Source organism: Cryptomeria japonica, chromosome 1 (assembly GCF_030272615.1).
Source record: "Cryptomeria japonica chromosome 1, Sugi_1.0, whole genome shotgun sequence".
In the NCBI taxonomy this organism is placed as follows: Eukaryota; Viridiplantae; Streptophyta; class Pinopsida; order Cupressales; family Cupressaceae; genus Cryptomeria; species Cryptomeria japonica.
Genome location: NC_081405.1, coordinates 391,367,496 through 391,392,313, shown reverse-complemented (window position 1 = coordinate 391,392,313; position 24,818 = coordinate 391,367,496). Strand labels below are relative to the sequence as shown.

The 24,818-nt window shown below is 38.9% G+C and overlaps 1 protein-coding gene across 1 annotated transcript; it reads left to right on the top strand.

Moving 5' to 3' along the window:
* The first annotated feature begins 3,734 nt into the window (after positions 1-3,734).
* On the top strand, positions 3,735-4,491 carry LOC131070879 (uncharacterized). The gene is made up of 3 exons (XM_058006540.1): positions 3,735-3,902; positions 4,050-4,187; positions 4,267-4,491. The coding sequence occupies exons 1-3, from the start codon at positions 3,735-3,737 to the stop codon at positions 4,489-4,491; spliced, it is 531 nt and encodes a 176-aa protein (XP_057862523.1).
* The last annotated feature ends 20,327 nt before the right edge of the window (positions 4,492-24,818 follow it).

Genomic DNA, 24,818 nt, shown 5'->3' with positions numbered 1-24,818 from the left:
CAAGCTACCTTCCTTCAAGGAAAAAGAAGTCTATCTCAAGTGAAAATTCTCATTTCTTTTTCAAACCATTGATATCTTCATCATCTAGTATGGCTAATCCACCTCCACTTCCTCCTCTCGGTACATGGGGAGTAGCTTTTGGTCCTTTATCCCTTACCCCACCTCTTCATCCACTTCCACAAGGTTCCCAGAAAAATATTCCCAAGTTCTATGGAGATGGAAAGCAACATCCCGATGAGCATGTCAAATATTTCTACATGGCATGTGGTGTTCTTGGAGTAGAACATCAAGATGTTGTTGTTAATTTGTTCGTAGAAACTCTTCAAGGTATTGCAGCAGATTTGTTTTTCAATCTTGTTGCTGGTTCAATCGTTTCTTGGAACTCGTTGAGAGACAAGTTTGAAGAACGTTTCAAGCCCATGGAAGATGAACACGCTTTGCTGGCCCAATTTACCCAAATGAAGAAGGATACTCTTGAAGGCATGCGTGAATTCATTGCTAAGTTCAACAAATTAGCAAATAGAATTCCTATCAATTCTCAACCTACTCCTAAGAATCTCAAGTGCTTTTTCATTAATACTCAGTTGCCCAAGGTCAGTTTCTTCTTGAACCGAGCCTCTCCTGTTGATTTAGTTGTTGCTCAATCAATGACTACTAAAATTGAAGATGATTTGATCCTAGCTGATAAAATAAAAAAGGATTCTAATTGGTCTAAAGGAGGTTCATGTATGGAGAGTTCATCTTCTGATTCTACTGAACCAATGGTGCAGAAATTGGCAAATGAACTTCTTGCTTTAAAGAAGCAAGTATCTCAGAATTCCTACCCTACACCATACAAGGATATCCCAAGGCAGACGTATCCTAATGTTGTTGCCAGTTATGCTGCTAAGAATCAACCCAAGTTACCTCCTCCTCCCTAGAGGCTTGCACTTGAACCACCTCCTTCAAAGGCAACAATTGGTTATTATGAGACGGATCAAAATGAGTCTTCTTATTTTGATTATCAGTCTGATGACGTTGCTCTTCCTCAACAAGAAGAAGAATATGTAACTGGCGACTCTACTATACACTATATGCACTATGATGACTCTGTTGCTACTGAAAGGACTCATAGTCAAGCATTTATGGTGATGACAAGATCCCAGACTCGGTTGGCTCAACAAGATGAAGTTGCAAAAGTTGCAAGTGATTGACAATCACCTGTTACTATTGCTAAAAGGGGAACACCGATGCCCTACATTTCAAAGGATGCAACAAAAAGTCAAGTAAGTAACAACAGTCCTCCTTTTTCTTCTTCTATTGATCTCAAGCCCAGTATGCCTAACCCCAAACCACAATTGGATAATGTTTATCCCTCTCTAGTTGGTTCGTTTCAAGTTTTTGATATTATTGATCATGCTAGGAAGACCAAGATTCAAATGTCTGAAGTTGAATACTTACAAGCTAATCCTGATCAATTTGATAGGTTAGCTAATTATTTTAAAAGTAAGGAAACTCATCTTATACTTGAAAATATTACCCCTCAAGAACCCAAGGATTTGCCCAATCATTTGGTGACCTTTCCATCTACTACCCAAGGAAAAATAGAACCTTTTTACATTTCCCTGTTGATCAATGGTTTTCAATTGAGAAATTGTGTCTTGGATTCTAGTGTTTCTGATAACGTCATGCTCGCTAAAGTTGCTCAATCTTTGGGGCTAACCTTGACCAAAAATTTTGGTCACTGTTATTCCATGGAAAACAAACAAGTGCCTCTTATTGGGCAAATCAAAGATGCTCAATTTGCATTTGCAGCTTTTCCAAATAATAAAATAAAGATGACTGTTTTGGTAGCTGACGTTCCTGCATCATATGGAATGTTACTTGGCCGTAATTTTTGCAAGGATGTTGGAGGTGAACTCAACATGGATATGACTGAAGCAAGAATACCTGTCAAAGGTATTGTGCAAAAGTTAGTTCCTGAAAGAGAAACCAAGTATACGGTTGTCAAGTCTAATAATCCCCATGCTCAGATTCTTTTTGAATCTTCAGGTTTCGGGAATTATTATCTTCATATAGATGAAATCTCATAATTTGTTGAAGATTGTCCTTCTAGCAGCTCCGACATTTCACTACTTTCAGCAAATGAAAAATTTGCTAATATTGAGCAAGACCAAGCATCGGAAGATGGGTCTCCAAGTTCATATATTATGGTTGAAGAAGCTTCATCTCTTGTTGCTGATGAAAGTATTCCACTACCTTCTCAACAAGAAGAGTTTCACTCTTCTCCTACACAAGATGAGAGTCCATCTTCTCCTATGGAAGAAGATGACAACTTTTCTTTTCATAATGCATCCATCTCGGATGAAGGTAGAACTAATCATTCTAATGAAAACGACGGTTGGAATGATGTATGGACTCTTAAGTTTGATGGTAGTTGCGCTAAAAATGGATCCGGAGCTGGCATAGTTCTCATATCTCCTAAGGGAGAGATCTTCCCTTATTCTTTCAAATTGCAATTCGCCAATACTAACAATACGACTGAATATGAGTCACTTTTGCTAGGAATGAGTGTTGCATTGAAAAGAGGAATTAGAAATCTTCATACCCAAAGTGATGCAGAATTAGTAGTTTGTGAAGTAAGGAGTATATATCAGACTAGAAATGATAGACTCAGGCATTACCGTAATTTGGTATGGGAAAATATTGAAGATTTCGATGCTTTTAGCATCTCAGTTGTGCCTTGTGAGTACAATGATAGGGCTGATTCCCTTGCTGTTTCAGCTACTTTGTTAATTCCCCATCTTGACTTTGGTCAAGACAAATACATTATTGAGTTAATCTGCAGACCTAGTGTGCCTGACAATTGGGATCATTGGCAGATCTTCAATGATGATAAGCAGATTAATAACTTCTTGCAAGCAGAAGATGGTTTCAACAACCTATACTTTGAAGGAAGTAATTCTCCTACTTCTTCATCATCAGATTCAATGTCTGAAACATCATCCAAATCAGATGAAAATATTCTTCAGCTGAAAGGAAATAAGATTCCCAAGGGGTTGGTTTCTCTTGAAAAACTTTTCGATCAACATGATCGTTATATCAAGAGGCAGCAACAAGAAAGTGTTGATTCTCCTATGGGATTTGAGAAATATAATATTAGCTCAGATGAAAACCTCAAATTTGTCAATATTGGCAATAACTTCACTTCGGATGAAAGAGATCAGTTTATTCAGCTTTTGCGCCAATACCATGATGCCTTGGCATATTCATACGATGATCTAAAATCCTTTCAACCCAAGGAATTGCAGCATGACATTCCCCTAAAGCTTGGTGCAGTTCCCTTTAGACAAAAGCAGCGCCAGTATAATCCAAAAATTTCAGGTACCATTCTTTTTGAGATTCAAAAGATGCTTGATGATCGGATTATCTTTCCCATCCATCATTCAACATGGTTGGCAAATATAGTGCCAGTGCATAAAAAGAATGGAGAAATACGTATTTGTGTTGATTTCATAATTCTTAATCAATTGTCACTCAAGGACAATTATCCATTGCCAATTATGGATCAAGTTTTACAAACAGTGATAGGTTCTGAAATGCTATCTATGTTAGATGGATTTTTGGGATACAATTAGATTGAGGTTAGTGAATCTGATCAACATAAGACTGCATTTACTACTCCATGGGGTACTTTTGCCTACCGCAGAATGCCTTTTGGGTTGATTAATGCAAGAGCTACTTTCCAACGAGCTATGGATTTGGCCCTCCGTGGTACTGTGGGAAGATATATTATAGTGTATCTTGATGATCTTACTATTTTTTCTAAAGACTGCGAGAATCATCTTTTTCACTTAAAAGATGTACTTGAAAGATATCGCAAGCACAACATCTCCCTTAATCCCAAGAAGTTATTTTTTGGGGTGACTGAGGGAAAACTCCTTGGTCATATTGTTTCCAAGTAAGGGAGAAAAGTTGATCCTGAAAGGGTTAAATCTATTCAAACTCTTCCTCTGCCATCCAATAAGACCATTGTTCATTCCTTCTTTGGTAAGGTAAATTTTCTGCAGAGATTCATTCCTGACTTTGCAGAAAAGACTCGTCATATCATGGATATGATGAAAGGAAAGACTGCCTTCCATTGGAATTCAGAAGGCAAAGTTGCATTCAATGATATCAAAGATGCAATTGCTCATGCACCTATATTGGTATGGTCCTAACTACACCAAGGAGTTCATCATGTATAGTTATGCTTCCGAGCATACTATGTCGGCTATTTTGATGCAGAAGAATTCAGAAGAGATTGAATCTCCTATTGATTTCATGAGTTGTCCTTTAAAGTCTCATGAACTCAAATATTACTCTATTGAGAAGAATGCCTATGCGGTTGTTAAAGCAGTCAAGAATTTCCATTTTTACATCCCGAATTCGCATACTGTTGTGTTAGTTACTAATACATCAGTCAAGTCTATCTTAACACAACAGGAGTTTGGTACAAAAAAAGGGAATTAGATTGCTAAAATCCAAGAGTATGATTTGCAGATTAGGCCTACAAAGCTTGTTCAAGGAAGAGGATTTTGTTAGCTAATGGTGGAAGGGATTCCAGAGGAGCAAGAATTGGATGATTTTGAAGATCTTCCCAAGGTGTTGTTTGTCAGTACTACTGATGAATGGTACTCTAATATAGCATTTTTCTTGACTTATGGTGAATGTCCAAAACATTTGTCATTCAAGGAAAAGAGGAGTATCAAGCTGAAAGCTACGAACTTTGTATTATGGGATACTAGTTTGTACAAAAGAGCAATTGATGGTACCTTCCTTCGTTGTGTTGACAAAGCACAACAAACCAAATTGCTAGAATATTTCCATGACAAGGCTTGTGGAGGTCATTTTTCTGCACTAGTGACTGCTCATAAAATTTTGAGAGCTAAGTATTATTTCCCTACACTCTTTCAAGATGGTTTTAGATGGGTGCGTAAATGTATACATTGTCAGCAGTTTGTTGGCAAACAAAAACTTGCAGCATTATCATTGAAACCGATGATTGTTGAAGAACCTTTCCGACAATGGGGCATTGATTTCATTGGTTTGATCAATCCTTCTTCAAGTGCAGATCATTTGTATGTTTTTACTGCGACAAATTATTTCACCAAGTGGGTGGAAGCAATACCGGTAAAGAATGCTACTTCTGAGATAGTGTGCAGATTCCTCAAGGAGAATATTATTTCCAGATTTGGTGTTCCATATAAGATCGTGACTGATCATGCAACCACCTTTTCTTCCTCTAAAATTTCACAATTTTGCTTTGAATATAGTATTTTGTTAACTCATTCATCCAATTATTACCCCCAAGGTAATGGTTAGGTGGAATCAAGTAACAAAAATTTGATTACCATTATTCGCAAGCTTGTGGAAGAAAATCAAAGGTCTTGGCATAAGGCTTTTTTTATGCTTTATGGGCGGACAAAATTAAACCCAAAAGGGCTATTGGTATGTCACCATTCCAGCTTCTTTATGGGATCAATGCAGAAATACTCATCACTTTGGAACTTCTTGCTCTTAAGCTGGCTAAAGCAATTGAAGATCAAACTTTTGAGAATGCTTTAGACAAGAGGATCATGTATCTTTCTCAACTGGAAGAGCAAAGAACACAAGTGGTGGACCGGATTGCTCAACATCAATAACAAGTCAAAGTCTTTTTTGATAAAAAAGCAAAGCAAAGAGGATTCCAAGTTGGTGATCGTGTGTTGCTTTGGGATAAGCGAAGGGAACCGAAAGGTTTACATGGAAAATTTGATTCTCTTTGGCGAGGACCCTTCATTGTTCACCATATTGCTAGAGAAGATAGTTTTATCTTGGCTTATCATGATGGTACACCATTTGCGCTGCCCTATAATGGCCAGCATTTGAAGCATTAATTGAATAAAGGTTCGAGGTAACTTCTTGTAAATAATGTCTTTTTCTTGTTTAATTTTTGTCTATTGTTTGTTTGTTTTTGGGTTGATTGACTCTATGACCCAATGGATAAGAGGAAGGCACTTAGAGATTTGGTTTCTATTCTTTCACAATCTTGAAGGATAAATGAAAGAATTCCCCAGTCAGAGCTAGTTGTTGTCCTCATTTTTGTTTTCAAAAATGAAGGACCATTACATGAATTTTTTGTCAAAAAATGAAAAATTTTACTCTGTGGTACACTTCCCAATGCATAATTTTGCCTAATCCTTAGACTAGCTTAATCCTCAATCCATCCTCAAAGTACGTTTGGAATTTCATCGCATTCTGGGTTTATTTGCTATGTCTTCCTTCAATTTCGGGTTTTTTCTCCCTAACTGTAGGTGGAAAAGTTTCCTTGAATTGCAAGTTTAAATGATTTTCTTTGTTTTGGTCTTTGTAGGGAAATTTTTGGCTAATTACAAGTGCACTTTATTAAAAAATAAGAACTTGTAATTTTCTTTTTATTTCCCCCTTGTTGCTTTTTGGTTATTTAAGTTAAAATAGGGATTTTTTGGATAAGTTACAAGTTTACTTGTAATTCTTTTGAAAAACCCCTATTTTAATGTCTTTTGCCTGTAAAAGGGATTTTTAACCTCTATTACATATGTGCAAGTTATTAAAACTTGTTCTAGGGATTTTATTTTCCCTTTACAAGTAATTTATAACTTGCACATCTCTCTCCAAAACTCGATTCTGCCTAGAAATGAAATAAAGTGACATTTAAAACTTGCTATTTTGCCCCAAAAAACCCAATTTTCTCTATAAAGTGCAAATTAAAGAATTTTGAACTTGTAATTTCATTTTCAAAACCTGATTATGCCTTGTTGAGGGAAAAGTGAGAATTAAAACTTGTTATATGGGAAATAAAACCCGATTTCCTCTATTGCAGGTGAATACATGAATTAAAACTTGTATTTTTTTCCCAAAAACCCGATTTTCTTCTCTGAAGCCAATTTTTCCACAAATTCTTCCCAATTGTTTGCGGAGAAATTCAAGGAGTAAGGAGGCGATTTTGTAGCAAGGCGATTGATCATCTTTTGGAGAGGCATTTTTTAGATTGAAACAATGTATGATTTCTTTTCTTTTCTTGTTTCATTTTCTTATTTTTCCTTTCTAGTTGTAAATTTGTAAATATGTTGTTTTTTTTCCCAAAAATCGGTTTTGTGAGAGAGTTTTTCCCCTTTGAAAAGCAATTTGTCAATTGCATTATTCTTCCCCATTTTCCCTCTTTACTTGTATTCGAGATTTTAAATCCCGATTACAAGTTGGATGAAAATCATTGTTCTTTCCTTACGGTTAAATTTTTTTAACCATCTTTTGTTGAAATTCCAAGTTGCAAAGATGAAAAATGCCCATCCTTCCAAAATTGGGTTTTTAGAACCAGAGTGCATGTTCAAATTTCTTCCCATTTTCATGAAAAAGTCATCCCCAAAATCTTTCCATTTGTATCTGTAGACAGATAAAAATGACCATATTCCTAAATGAATATTTTATGTTCATTTCTCTATTTGATTAAATCCAATTTAATTAAATTATCCACATTCCTCTATTTAAATTAAATAAATTACTCAATTTATTTAAATTAAATTCACTATACCCATTTAATGAATAAATCATTTTATTCAATTAAATCCCCCCTATCCACTTTTAATTAAATTCAAATTTAATTAAATAGTTATCCTAAATTGAATAAATCTAATATATTTAATTTCCCCGAATTGCAACCAAATTGAATTAAATCATTTAAATCAATTAAATCCTATTATCCCTCCATCCACTTGCAAAATCCTAAACCTATTTCTAATCCCTTCTAGAATCTTCTAATCACTTCTAATTAACCTAACCCCTCCTCTAAACTTTGTCACATCCCTAAGCAAAGAGAAGTCACTTCTCAAAACCTCAAAGTCTTTGATAACCATTAAAGGCTTTCAACCTTCAACCACTAAAATGCTCAAAGTCTTTGATAACCATTGAAGGCTTTCAACCTTCAACCACTTAATCCCCAAAGTCTCCAATAACCATTAATGGTTAACTCAAACCCTCCTACATGGTTAAAACATTTGTTTTGACTCAACCTCTACCCAACCCAAGGGTCTCATCAGGCCATTAATGCTTTGACCATGATTATCTCTTAAACATTTGCACAAAGGTTTATCCTTGGATTAACTCTTAATCCAATGGGTAAGCCTAACTTAGACTTGACCCTTAGCCTTTAGATAACCATGAGGTCTTCTCAAGCCTTTAATGCCTCCAACCTCTTCTCTTAACCCAACCCTATGTTGACACTTGTCACCATTTCATTGGTGTCAATCGTGCACATGGATCCCCAACTTTCAAACCCAACCCTTGATTAAACCATTCAATCCTGACCATCCATTACCCTGTTTGTGCTATAAATAGAGCTCTCATTCCTCCATTTTCAACAATCATCTTTCAAATTTGAAGCATTACTCTTATGCTCAAATTCTTTCAAGCTTTCTCATTTCATATTTGCTCCTCATTTAGCCTCTTTTAGATCAGGAATTAGACTAATATGCATGTTAGAATAATTTATTTATCATGTTAGCTCAATCATAGATTAAATATAGTATGCTAGGATAGTATTCATACTAATCTTGTCATCTTATCATTTAGTTTATTGCATTTCTAAGATCATACATAGTTTAACACATCTCATCATAAAAACTATCAGTGCATCCCTCATTCTTGCATTTGCCATCTCTAAACCATTTTGCTCAGTAATCTGAGAGCAAAACATTGGTTTGAGGGACATTGTGAGATAGAGAACTATGGGACCCTCCTTGGGAGGCTGAGTAATACGTTATTACTCCATAGTTTGCACCAAGAAGTCCTCTGTATGTGTGTGGACTAGTTATTCTAACAATATTTTCACATATTAAATTCTATCAGCCCACTTTTCCCGCATACATTTCTGGCGCCCACCGTGGGGTTCGACCCCAAATAACAAATCGATTTTTCAAATTAATCACTTTTGCAGGTCCGCGAGAAACAGGAATCAGTGCGTGGGAAACATTCCCTAACGCATCTGATTAACAGTCTAGCGCATCCCGCTTACTGTTTAGCGCGCGCGGTCTACACTTTAGCGCGTGGAAACCTTTTCTTAGCACATGACTCCCTTTAACATTTTCCTGTAGGTCTCGACGTGGGTCAAACACAGAATAGCGCATTCAATAACCGAAATAGCGCATCTGATCCACAGTTCAGCGCTTATAGACCATCATCCAACGCGTATATTTCAAACGTTAGCGCATCATATTTCAAATTTCCAGCAGGGCTCAGCGGGAAAGAAAAAAACAGAACAGCACTTCCAACACACAGAGTAGCGCATTCAGACAACAGCGTAGTGCATTGATCATTAATTTTAGTGCATCGAGAATATATTGTAGCACGTACAGTCTGTTCTGTAGCGCATCACAGACAAAAAAAAAAAAAAAAGAAAAAAAAAAGAAAAAAATTTATTGTAACCGAACTGAAATTTTAGACTTGTGGAAGTCCCCCAAATTCTCTAACATTTTCCTTTTCTGGTTTGCTTGCAGAACTCTAACAAATTTCTTGCAGGTGGAGCGGACACCTTTCCTTTTTAAACCGATTTCTTTTGTTGACCGCAAAATCGAACATTTGCTTTGTTGACCATTTCCTTTTCATAGATCAGAAAATCATTCTTTTAAGGTAAAATGAACACCATGTTTTTGTGGAGCAACATCTCCGCATAGATTTTAGCAAATCACTGATTTGAAAGGATAAAATAAACCCAATTGATTGCTTTGTCTTGAAAGTGGAAGGAATATGCTCTCCCCTTAACTGGGTGATCAAAAATCCAGCCCACTCTTACAACTTTCTTTAAGTTTAAGCATTTACATCCTTTAGCAGGCCTGCCTTCCCGAGAAGTTGCAATCAACTCTTAAAGCCGTTTATGGCCGGTGTGAAGGGAACGACCTAAGTGGGGAACAACTTTGACGCCAAGAATTCCAACCCACTATAATCAAATGTGGAAAGTGACGAAAGTCCTTTTCAATGGTTGCGCGCAGTGATTAGCCTTCCCCCATTATCCTTAAGATACATAAAGCCTTTGTTCTAAAGGTTGGGAAGCCTCCTGAGGGAGTTTATCACTGACGGCCGAACGGGAAGCCTGATTATGAACCATAGAATTAGAAGTTTTGAACTGAGTCAGTAACTAGACATTTATAACATCATAGTGCAAGGGTGGGGAAGAATCCGCCCCCAAGATTACTCACCATATATCTCCCAAGATAACTACTCAACTGTGAAGCAATTCACTTTGGGTTAATTTCTGGCAAAAGGCAAAAAAATGGGCACCCTCTAGGGGGTGACACGGCTGTTTGAGCTGACGGAGTATCAAGACTAGTGGGCTATGATGTTATTTATGACCCTTGACTAAAGAGTCTTTCTGAAGTGTCTTAATTGTATCAAAACCTGTTAAAACATTGGGGATTTGAACACATCCTCGCAAGAACATACACTTTTTGTTAGATTAGGTAAAATGGTTGTACTTTTTGTGCCATGCTTGCATTTATTATTTCAGAAAATCATCCATCAAGCTTGAAAAATCCACAAAAACTTTCAAAATCAACAAAAACCGAAACAAAAGAAAAATCAACACAGTCTAGCGCATAAGAGCAACATTTTAGCGCGTGGAATACTTCTTTTAGCGCATCCAAACCTCAAGTTAGCGCGTTAGTCCAAAACAGTAGCGTTTTCAGCTAAGACAAAACAGTGCAAAGTCCTTTAGCGCATCCCAACAATAGTCTAGCGCGTGGAAGCAACATCTCAGCGCGTGGGAACCAAGAATTAGTGCATAAAGTCTAAAATTTAGCGTGTGATAGGCCCAGTATAGCGCGTAGCTTTTCCAAACAAATTCAACAACAATTTTCAACAGCCTTAATTTTAGCGCGTGAAAGAAACAACTTAGCGCGTGGAAACCAAATTTTAGCGCATAAGGTCAAACAGTTAGCGCGTCGAAAACCCAGGATAGCGCATAAACTTTTCAACTGTTAGGCCACCATTTTCAGAAAGTCCAAACTTTAGCGCGTGCCTAGGGGCAGCTTAGCACGTGTGCTCATTCCTTTAGCACATCAAGTAAATTCAGTAGCGCATGTAGACTCTGTTCTAGCGCGTAATCCAAAACAGGAAAACAGAGAACTAACCGAGAGAAAAATTTCAAAATTTTAAAAACATTTTTAGAAGCCTTTTTTCGTCCAACATCAGTTTTCATCAAACTAGAGTGACAAACAAACCACTAAAACTATTTCTTGAGCTCAATTTGTGTCAAAACAAAAGTTGTCAGAATCCTAAACGAATCGCACAAAAGAGGATGTCTCTCCTATCATAATCCGAAAAATTTCATCATCAGTATCAACAAAATCCTTTACCATCTTATGGATTTCTATCTCAAAACACTTGTTTAAAATTCTCAAATCGTCAAATCCAGTTTCCAGATCGGGAAGCTTTTATCCATATCATTTGACACGCTTTATCGTGAAGGGACATCTAAACCTTCACTCTGATAAAGTGAGATTTGAACTTTTTCAAAACAAGAATCAACTAAATCCAAACACATCAAAGGAAATCATTGATCACTCATGCATGACTAATCCCCTTATTCTGAGAAGAAAGAACCCCTATCGTAACATTACGTTGAAGAAACAACAACCTAGTTTTTCCAAATTCATCAAGTGAAATAAGTTTTTATATATCAATCGTCAACTCTTCAAATCTCATCGGGTATTCCTTCATCATGTCAAATGTTATATCCAAAACAAATCTAGCAAATTTAACAAAGAACCCTTGAAGACAAGAGCATACTGTCAAAAGTCTGCTTTTAATCAAACCATAAACCGCGGCGAAAAAATCAATCCAGCATTCTTGCCCGATGAGTGCATCACATATAACACATCTCGACCAGAACCACCAACACCCGAGCAACACATCGAAGAGGCTTTTGTCCCTTTCATCACTAAAAGTTTCTACTAAAATGCCTGTTACTCGCTCTCAAAGTAACAAACAAAGCGAGACACACGCTGAGTCTAGTATGAATCGAAGATTATCAAATCCTTTCGAAGTTCCACCAGTAGAAGAACCTGAAATTACTGAAGCCCTTCTTCGGGAATGTCAAGAAAACCCTTCCTTCCAAAAACTTGTAGAAAAGCTCATGGAAAATGACAAAGAAAAATATCTGTTGATGCTTACAAGCAAGGGCATTAAACTTCCTGAAGATTTCGACCCAAACATTTTTCAAACAGGATCTCGACAATATGCATATCAAGAACAACACAGAGAAGAAGAAACTCGCATACCTGAACAACATAACTTTGAACAACACATTCCTGAACAACGTATACTAGAAATGCGTATACCTGAGCTAGAAACACCAGAGCAACATATACCATTTACCACACCTTTTCAGCTGAGAACCAATACAAGGCAAGAACTTTTTCCTCGACAAGACAATATACCTTTGGCAGCCCTTACTCAACAAATGCAAATGTTGTAAAGGCAAATACAGGATATGCAACAAGGGACAACAGTGCGGTACTCTTTAAACGAAATTTGTCCTTATCCATTTGACAGAAGCTTGAACATGGTGCCTTTTCCTCCAAACTCGGACGTTCCCAAATTTGATAAATATGATGGGAAAAGTGATCCCCGGGATCATGTTCGGGAATTTTGCACACTGAGCCTTGAATTTGCTCATGATGACACCTATTTAATGAGGTTATTTCCTAGAAGCTTGGGAGGGCAAACCATAGAATGGTTATCCAAAATCTCACCACCTGTTAGATCATTTGATGAGTTGGTTAACAAATTCATAACCCACTATTCCTACAACATCCAACCTGCCATAACCATGCTAGATGTTTGCAATACCAAACAAAGGAATAACGAAACATTCATGGTATTCCTTCAACGTTGGCAACGCATGGTCTCCAGATATCCTCGAGATATTCCTGAAAAGGAGAAAATGGAAATCTTCATCAATAACTTGAATAGCAAGATGAGTTACAGACTAAAACTTCAATGCATACCATCTTTCGCTAAATTGATTAAAAATGGCATTCAAGTAGAAGAAGCATGTGTCAAAAAGGGAACACTCAAATTCTACAAGGAAGGAACAAACGCATCAAACTACAATAACCAGAACAACACCAACTTTGACAAATCTCGATTTTGGACTCGAAACAAAAACGAAGGCAACAATGAATCATATGATCCCAAATCTAAGCAACCAGTGCTTGCATTATCTGGAAATTCTCAGAACACGAAAGATCTCAAAAATGTTGCACCAAATGCTAACACATATGCACCAAACACTGATCAAGGACAGCTCAACACAAATAACACCAACGATACTCAAGGCAAAAACATGAATCCAGGACCTAACAATAATTCACGCAACGCGAACAATTTCCAAAAGCATATCTTCACACCACTGGGACAATCGTTAGAATCAGCATTTAGAGAACTTTTGGCAAACAAGATTCTGTCTTTACCTCCAATCAACAATTATGAACCCCCAATCAAACCACCTTGGTGGAATGAGTCACTCTATTGTGATTTCCATCGCAACAAGGGTCATAGAACAAACGAGTGCATGAGATTGAAACACATAGTACAGGACATGATTGATCGAGGTGACTTAATGGTTGATGGTCTCAAAACAAATGGTGATCATGGGGCCTTTAAAAATCCTCTCCCAAATTACAACAAAGATGGAGCATCCACTTCAGATGATACACGCGATGCTTGTATTAATCACATCTACAATAACACTATCAACCATATATCAGCTGAAGATCATCAAGTCAATGTCATCACCATTCGAGATCGGCATGATCATGAATTTGTCAATGTCACCATCAGAACTTAGAAATATGTCTTGAAGGGACATACTCCACCTACAACTACCACACCAAAAATCCAATATGACTTGGTTAGCCAACTACGCAAGACTCCAGCTCAGATATCTATCCTGGAATTATTGAAACTATCACCGAAGCACAAAGACATATTAGAACAAGCACTATTGGAAACCAATGTACCTCAAAATTTGGATACAGACAGATTTCAAGCCATGGTTGCCCATATGACTGGACCTCATAACCTCACCTTCTTGGAGCATGATAATACTTCCTTGAGTCATCCACATAATACCCCTCTCCATATTGAAGTCATTGTTTGCAAACACCGAGTCAAAAGAGTCCTAATAGATGGAGGAGCCGAACTTAATATATGTACTTTAAAGCTTATCTGTGCATTAGGCTTCTCAGAAGAATCTATTGATCCTTGCAAGAAAATTACCATAAAGGCATATGATGATGAAGAGAGGTCCTCTAAAGGCACAGTGATATTACCTATTCAAGTGGGACCAGTACAAAAAGATACTATATGTCAAGTCTTAGATATGGATCTAACCTACAATATTTTGTTAGGACGACCCTGGATACATGAAATGCAAGCAGTACCTTCTACGTATCACCAGTGTGTCAAGTTTCCTTATGATGGACAAGAAATATCCATATCCGCTGATCACAATCCATTTCAACATTGCAACGTAATGGGGGCAGCCCAGGACAGTTTGGTTCCTCATAATAGAGAAAAACAACAATCTTCAACATCAGATCCACACACACCAACATCCAACTCCTTATGGGGAGACTTCCAGCAGAAAATGCAAATCAAAGACCAAGGTATGGGAGAATACTCTTTGGAACCTTTATGTTTGACCAAATTACCAACATCACCTAGATCACATGGTTTTCCTACTACATCAACACAACTGGCTACTCAGCCCATCACTAAATTTGATGGTACCTTCATCCAACTGGGTACTCTAGCACATGAATCAGAAGACAAAGATGTTCTTAGCTGGTTATACAAAGATGAAGAAGAAAATCATAGAGCAGCCGCTCTGGACATTATTCTATCAACACACCTGTATGGAAAAGGCTACTTAATCATGAAACAAATGGGATATGGTGGTAAAGGACCTATTGGGAAACGCAAAGAAGGAGTCACTGAACCTATAGATCTTCCTTCACAACCTAGCAGAAACAAAGCAGGATTGAGTTCTAAACTCACGTTCCTATTGAAACGGCCGCCACACCTACCTATCAAACCTGAATGGAAAGTAAAGACAAAGTACAAAGAAGAATCCTGGCAGGAAGCACTCTTTGAATCAGCGGAAAAAATCTGCAAGGCACGGGAACGTCAAGATCAGAAGTTACATCAGGAAAAGCTTCTAAGTCATAAGAAGGCCCTATCTGCAACAGTAGCTCATATTCAAACACCAATATCACAAGAACAAATCATGTCATCTCCAGATACCGTTCTTCCTCCCCGAAGAAGTACAGTCTATGAACAAATCCAGAAAGTAGAGGATGGATCTGACATAGAATCAACAAAAACCATCAAAATGGTATCAATCATCAAAGATTTATTTTCACCATACAACCTACCTGTTTACAGCACAGATAGAATCTGGGATGATGCCTATGAGACTGATTCTAATGAATATGAATGGGGTACCTGCTCCAATGCTACTACAAATATCTCTAGTGATACTGATTCTATATCTATTTCCCAAGAAGAATATACCGCAGAAGATAGACCTCTTGAATTTGGACCGTAGAATATCTATGATGCCGAGGAAAGTGAACAGGAACATTATGAGCAAGTATATGTGGAGGATAATGCCATTGAAGATCTCGACAAAATCCTGAACTTCTTTAAAACCAAGAACCATCACGATGAAAACTTTGTCCTAACACTCACAGTAGCCGAACTTGATCCACCTAACGATTCCTTACCACTTGTCTTCCCTGATCTCATCGATTGGGATGAACCTGAAATCCATGATATACCAATTTTTCCAAATGACGAATCTATTATCCATTACCTATGTACCGTAAATCCCAACACAGGCTCTACCAGTGAACAAAATAACGATATTTGTCAATCAGGGAGTGTCAAGTCTCTCAGTCGCAAAAATGAACTAAATAAAGGATCTAATGCTGAAAACCAGTCAATGGCAGCTCTAGATCACAAAACAGTAAAAATAAAGGATGCATCTGAGGGTGAAAACCTTTTTAAGGCACCTAACGATGAGAGACTTGACACTCTCCCTAAACACTTTCATGAGCGATCGCCCATATTGATTGAGCCCACTCAATCAATCAACATTGGCACCACAGAAGCAGTTAGGAACATCCACCTTGCAGAATCTCTAATAGAGGTAGAAAGATCAACATTCATTATCTTCTTTAAGGAACAACAAATCAACTTTGCTTGGTCATATGCTAATATGCCTGGAGTAGATCCACACTTAATCATGCATCACTTGTCCATTTCTACAGGAGTTAAGCTAGTCAAGCAAAAGCTACGAAAGATGAATCCACAGGTGGCACTCATGGTCAAAACTGAACTAAAAAAATTATTAGACGTCGGATTCATCTGACCCATTGACTATGCGGAATGGATTTCCAACATCGTTCCAGTATCAAAACCAGATGGTAGTATCAGAATCTGCACTGACTTCAGAGACGTCAACAAAGCTTGTCCAAAAGATGACTTTCCTCTACCCAGTATCGACATCATTGTAGATCTCACAGCAGGCCATGCAATGCTCTCACTAATGGATGGTTTCTCAGGCTATAATCAAATCAAAATAGCCCCAGAAGATCAAGATAAAACCGCATTCACCTGTCCTTGGGGAACGTACTGTTGGAATGTTATGCCTTTCGGCTTAAAGAATGCAGGGGCCACTTATCAAAGAGCAATGACCACAATATTCCATGACATGATGCACACATTTATAGAAGACTATGTGGATGACTTACTAGCTAAATCTTTCACCAAAGCAAAACATCTTGGTATCCTAACCAAAATCTTTGATCGATTAGAGAAATTCCAAGTCAGGCTTAACCCTAAGAAGTGTGTCTTCGGGGTTACATCAGGCAAGTTACTAGGCTACATAGTCTTAGCTAAAGGTATTGAAGTCGATTCGACAAAGGTACAGGCCATTATGGACATGCCACCCCCAAAGAATATCAGTCAACTCAGATCTCTACAGGGACGACTTCAATCCATCAGGCGATTCATCGCTCAGCAAACAGATAAAAGTCTACCATTTAACCATTTACTACACAAAAATGTACCATTCAAATGGGAGGCCAAGTGTGCAGAATCTTTTTACCAAATCAAACAGTACCTGATGAATCCACCAGTTCTAGTACCTCCAGTCGCAGGAAAGCCACTTATCTTATATATCTCAACAACAGATATATCCCTGGGGGCATTATTGGCACAAGAGGATCAACAAGGAAAGGAACGCGCCATATATTACATCAGTAGAACATTGAATGGCTATGACCTCAACTATACATTCATTGAAAAGGCTTGCTTAATAGTGGTCTTTGCATCTCAGAAGTTCTGACATTATATGCTAGCACACACCATCAAGTTAGTTGCAAAAATTGATCCTCTCAAATATCTACTCAGCAAGGCAGCTCTTACAGGCCGATTAGCTAAATGGGTCATGATTCTCAGTGAATTTGACATCCAATACACATAAAGACGAGCCATCAAAGGACAAGCAATTGCAGATCAATTAGCCAAAGCACCCCTACCAGGAAAACACACCATGGAGATTGAATTTCTCGACAGAGACGTTCTTGCTCTTTCTACCAAACACTGGACCCTATACTTTGACGGATCCTATACACAACATGGTTCAGGTGTCGGTATTTTATTCATCACTCTTGAAGGACACACTATACCAAGATCGTACAGGCTTATGTTTCCATGCACCAATAATGTAGCTGAATATGAGGCACTGGTCATAGGCATCAAAATGGCCGTAGAATGGAAAATCACAGAGCTAAAAGTCTATGGGGACTCGCAACTGGTCATCCATCAAATCAACAATGACTATCAAACAAAGGATGACAAGCTCTTACCCTACAAGCAAATGGTGGATAACTTCAAATAGTATTTTGTGCACATCACCTTCGAGCAAATACCAAGGTTGAACAACAAAGCAGCCGATGCAATGGCTACTATCGCTTCACTACTACAAATTCCAGAGCAACAGAGTCATTATGAGTTCTTGGTAGAGCAACTGTTCTCCCCCGCCTATGACCACTCTAAATCCCATGTTATCTATGCCTTGACTGGTTCAGATTCTCCGTTATATGGACCAATATATGACTATCTCAAGCATAATATCTTACCCATTGACCAATCCCATAACCAAAAATGTAACTTTATCCGACAAGCTGCCCGTTACACCCTTACCGCTGATACTTTATATCGTCGAGGTCTCGATGGTACTCTTCTTCGTTGTCTTGATCGTAATGATTCTGATTCTGTTTTACATGAGCTTCATGAAGGTATTTGTGGCACACATTCAAGTGGCACTACTCTTGCTAAAAAGCTTCTAAGGATGGGATACTACTGGCCTACAATGGAGAAAGACTCATATCACTTTGCCAAGAAATGTCCTAAATGCCAAATCCATGGTAATCTCATACATGCACCAGCACAAGAACTATAGCCATTTACAACATCTTGGCCCTTTTGTCAGTGGGGACTAGATCTCGTTGGCAAAATTCATCCTTCCTCATCAAATGGACACAAGTTCATTGTAACAGCAACAGAATACTTTACCAAATGGATAGAAGCAGTTCCCATGACCACAGTGACTGGGAAACAAATTGCCTCTTTTATCCTCAATTATCTGATCTGCAGATATGGTATTCCAAGTTCAATCATTATAGATAATGGACGACCTTTCAAAAATCAAGATGTACAGGAACTATGTGAAAAATTCAAAATCCAACATAGGTTCTCTACACCATATTACCCACAGGGAAATGGTCAAGCGGAGGCATCTAACAAGACAATACTGAAAATCCTCAAGAAAATAGTGAATGATGCAGGTAAAGATTGGCATGTACAACTCAATCCAGCACTTTGGGCATACAGGACCAGCATCCGCACACCTACAGGGGCAACACCATACTCATTGGTATATGGATCAGAGGCTATTTTACCCCTGGAGGTAGAGATCCCATCTCTCAGAGTCTCTTTGAAAGGCTTAATCCCAGATGAAGAGTATCGAGTTAACCGACTATAAGAACTTGAGCTATTAGATGAAAGACGCCAACATGCTTATACTCATCTCAAAGCATATCAGCAACGCATGTGCAGGAGCTACAATCACAAAGTCATTCCCCACAACTTCAAAGTTGGTGACCTAGTCCTCAAAGAAAATCTAAGAAATCAGCAAGATCGAGAAAAGAAAGGGAAATTTAAGCCTAACTGGTTGGGTCCCTATGTCATTATATCAGTTTATGGATCAGGTGTCTATCAGCTAACAAATTCTGAAGGAGATGTGCTCGACGAACCAACTAACAGCATTCATCTGAAGAGGTACTATACTTAAAGTAGTCTAGTGCACGGAAAAAGCCAAAAACAAACCAAAAAAATCAAAAAATATAGAAAAAGAAAAAACAAAGTACAATAAAAACAAATGGTGAAAACCTAGTAAACATGCGCTCTTGTGAAAGAATGGCTCCTCCATCTATATCCACACCATTTTATCCCTACAAACACTATCGGCCATCGCCCGACACTTAGCAAATATCCATTCAGGACATACTTAGCGTAGTCACTATCCTGATTTGTCTATATATATCCTCTTACCACTAATCCACCATGGCTTGGAATCACTGTATATATTCACATCAAGAGGCACACTCAGCTAGGGGCATGTCAATAATATTGCAAACACTCAAGACATCAAGATGAGATGCAAAACTCAACAGCATGACATCCAACAAACAACTACGCTTCATCGCCAAACAAAACTAAACAACTCACAAAAATACTAAGGATGGATGATTTTCTGAAGTACTAAATGTTGCACTATAGCATACAATCTTAACTAGTTTTGCATTTTAAACTTTTTGCATTATTGGATTCTCTTCCTTGTCTCACTAAATGCTTCACAGCTAAAGGTCAAGGGGAACTTCCAATATTTTCTTAGTCTTTTGTCTAGGAGGCGATCACTTGTACTTTGTGAATACTTGCCTCGAGACGTGATACATCGAATATCACTAATGACCTGATTCCACTTCACGCATACAAATGATCAAATCTTGTCTGTTTACGCAATACGCACTCAGGTCGTCCTGGTTCAATTATACCTTGACGCTTGTGCTATCTTGCAAAATCAAATATCATGTAAATTTTTCTCAGGTCATTATGGTTCAATTATACCATTATACTTGTATAAATTTTCAACATATCCTAAACAAATCAATTCTCAATGATGAAACCTACAAAGAAAGCAAAAATATGGTTCTATCGGATGGCAAATACAGAATGAGGGATGCTCCAAAAAAAATTAGTTGCATATCATTTTACAATTAGTTGCACATCATTTTACAATTAGTTGCATACACATCATTCCATATCATTTAACATCATTTACATATCACGATACATTTAGCAGCATAATTAAAACATACATCTCATTTTCAAAATACATCTCACGGCATATAAAAAGCATACACCCTGCATCATGCATTACATCATATATTGCATCATCACATAAAGCAACTCACATAACATGCATCCATATCAACACATCACATGATCAAAAATGGTGCCATCTATATATATATCTCAAAAATGATCAAAATCTACAAAATGTGTCCAAACACTATGTCTAGTACAAAGTATAACAATGCTCCAAAAATATAATAGAGACCATGTCTCTCAAGTATGACTATCTCCTGACGGAGATGGTCTCGCTCCCGATGCACCCGCCCCTGGATCTCCAGGAGGGTCCTGTCTCGGTGGCCCCGTCACACCTTGGCTCTCAGATCGTGACCCAGTGGCTCGAGATCGACTCAATCTCGACTGCGCAAAACTCTCCACTCGCCGATCCCTGGGTAATGCAGCCTCATAATTCCGCCTATAATATTCTGCCTCCTGGGCTCTCAGCGCCAGCTCTCTCAGGGTGTCTCTCATCGGACCACCCGCTGCTGCTCTCTGCACACTCGCCACCACCTCCTCTGCTCGTCCTCGCCGCTCTATCTCAGTATCTCTCTCAGTGGTCAACTGAGAAATCTGCCGCTGATAGGTCAAAATCTGTGCCTACAGCTACTGAACGGTAATCTGCAAGGTCCGGATTTGCGCATCCTCCACATGACCTGGCACTCGAACCCGCAACAGTACTTGTGCTGGAGGAACCCCTCCCACTCGACCCATCCTCGGTGCTGGAGGTGGGAGCACATCTGTCCTCCTCCTCTGAGCTGGTCGCATAACCTCCTCCTCACCCCCCACTGCAGCTAGCACCTCCCCTACTCTCCCCTCTCTCCCGGCTCCGATAGCCAATCCTCCCCTGCTGCACCAATCTCTCCACACCTCTACCTCCCCACCTCCCTCTGGCTCCTCTGAATCCTCCTCCTCCTCCATCCTCCCCATCATCTCCATCATCTCCCCCATCTCCCTCCTCCTCATCTGAGTCAAATGTTGGCCTCATCTCCTCCGGATCTGAGATCCTAGCCACCGCCCATGCAGCAAACAAACAGGCGAACTTATCTGTCATCCCTGCGTCCTGAATCTTTGGGGCATAGTCTCAGATCTGCCCGGCCAACCTCGCAAACTCCTCCACTGCCACGACACTATCAATAGTCGGCCCCCAATCGGCCACATCCTGCTGCCGCCGTGCATACAAACATTCTCCCTGAGGAATCCCCTGCTGGCACCCAAACTGCCTCAAAACTCGGGTCACCACAAAATGCTCAATGACGAACGGGGTCCTCCCAATCAGATACCTCGTCATAAATACAAAGGGCATCTCCAGCTCATCCTCCGCCCATACCTCACAGCCTGTATACGGTCTCCAAATGACCGTATCTATGTCGTCAAAAACCCTCCTCCAATGCTCTAGTTTGCCCAGCTTACGCTGGACAACTAGACCTCTATATTCGTAAGCATATGCTGCGCCTACGGGCCTGTCTCTATCTGCCAGTGGCCTCGCTACTGGAATGTGCTCCCAGCACCATACCTGTAATAGGGTCACGCCAGCTGATAAACTGCCGTAACCGAGGTATACTACCTCATGTAAACTCCTGTATAAATGAGCCAACATCGCTGACCCCCATGCAAACCTCCTACCCTGAGAAACCATCTCCTCCAAAACCAGTCCCCATCCCACCGAGAATCCCTTCGACCTGCGATCAGGACAAAGGAATCCCCCAATAAATCCTGCCAATACAGATGGCAGCGGTGCATAACCCAAATCCAAAAACTCCTGCCAGGGGATCTCATAACCACAAACTGTATCATCCTGAAATATGCGGCGCAGTGTCTCTGTGCCACCCTCCTCTGACTGCTCATAGGGAAGTAGTGTCCCTACCACAGGGATGCGCAAAATCCGATAGCAATCCTCCGGTGTCACTGTCATCTCTCCAGTGGAAAAATGAAAGGTGTTCGTATCGCTATGCCACCTCTCTGCCAAAGCTGTCAAAAGCCCTCGGTTCACAGTGAACCGAGGCATATCCAGGAGAGAAGTCAACCCACATCTCTCAATAATGTCCAAATCTGCCTGTGACAACCGCGGTATCAATGTCCACGGTCTCGGAAATCTCTCCCTCGACTGAACAACACCCAATCGCTCCTGTCAACAAACAAAACATATCCAATATCAGTTTCCACATCAAAACAAAGATATCAAAATCAAACTTACATCAACAACATGAAACAATTTGCTCATCTCTATCAAAGTTCAAAATCCTATCATTTCATATCAACTTGTAAAACAACTCAAGTTCTCAAAAACCATATCAAAACTTGTAACACAACTCAAGTCTCCACAATCACATAAACTTGTAAAACAACTCAAGTTTCCCACCCATATCAGCTTGTAAAACAACTCAAGTTTCCAACTCATATCGGCTTGTAATACAACTCAGGCTTCACACACATTGAATTTGAAACAGAACACGCAAATACATCATATTCTGATTAACAAAACATGTTGATATCTATACATAACTTGGAAAATCGCAAATCAAAACAAGTTATACAAACACTCATATTGGATAAATTCATCAAAACACGCCAGGCAGACAAAACAAATTTTCAAATCGGCCAAAATTGCAAAAAAATTTCGATGCGCTAAAACAGATCTTCAATGCGCTAAAACATCCCCACGCGCTAGGCTGTCTCTCCTACGCGCTATTCTATCTAACCTATGCGCTAGATCCAATCTACGCACTAAACTTTTCACCCAATGCGCTACCTAACCCACCCCATGCGCTAGACTCTGCCTACGCACTACTCTACCCCTCCTAGGTGCTACCCTTTTAGCCCTATGCGCTAGGTTAGTCCTACGCGCTAAACCCCCTTCCCTATGCGAACCCCTGCGGCCCCTATGCGCTAGGTCACCCCTATGCGCTAACCTGTTGACGCAACGTGCTACCCAACACTTTTCATGCGCTATTCTACATGCACGCGCTAACCTACTAATTTTATGCGCTAACCTATCTTTTTCGGACGCGACCCCTAAATTTGACCTCGATGCGCTACTCTAAACTTCGTATGCGCTACTCTAGACCTTAGACGTGCTAAACCGGTAAACCCGAACTTTAAAATTCAAAAACTGACTGAAAACGACAAAACCAAAAATCAAAAAAGGGTCAAAAACGTTGACTTACTGGTGGTCCACACACTACAGGTCTCTGATATCTCCGGACGTGCTCGAAACGGTGTCTGTGATAAAGAATAGGCATTTTCTCTCTAGAGCAAATTTTCTTTCTCCAAAGTCAATAAAGCACAAATGAACCTAAATCAAGCCCTTTTCCCCTTTTATAGGAGGAAAATGAAATTAGGGTTAGCCGACTAAACCTGTAATATGGTCGCGGTCTCCCCTATACCAAAAAATTTGTAACTTATTGGGAGATGAATCAATTCACACACATTTTACATGCACGAAATCATACACATCATACACAACTCATCCAATTAAATCAAATTTTTTTTTCAAAATATTGATTCATCTCCCGAGGGGGCATCATCATCAAATATCAAATTTGAGGCATCACATCAAATCTGGGGCACGACTGGCAAATCAAAAAAACGACACAAAAATTGCATTTGATCATAAATCATGATAACACATCATTTTCTTTGAAATAACATGTGCACACACGTCACTTCAAAGAGGGGCAAAATGTAGACATATAAAAATGACCATATTCCTAAATGAATATTTTATGTTCATTTCTCTATTTGATTAAATCCAATTTAATTAAATTATCCACATTCCTCTATTTAAATTAAATAAATTACTCAATTTATTTAAATTGAATTCACTATACCCATTTAATGAATAAATCATTTTATTCAATTAAATCCCCCCTATCCACTTTTAATTAAATTCAAATTTATTTAAATAGTTATCCTAAATTGAATAAATCTAATTTATTTAATTTCCCCAAATTGCAACCAAATTGAATTAAATCATTTAAATCAATTAAATCCTATTATCCCTCCATCCACTTGCAAAATCCTAAACCTATTTCTAATCCCTTCTAGAATCTTCTAATCACTTTTAATTAACCTAACCCCTCCTCTAAACTTTGTCACATCCCTAAGCAAAGAGAAGTCACTTCTCAAAACCTCAAAGTCTTTGATAACCATTAAAGGCTTTCAACCTTCAACCACTAAAATGCTCAAAGTCTTTGATAACCATTGAAGGCTTTCAACCTTCAACCACTTAATCCCCAAAGTCTCCA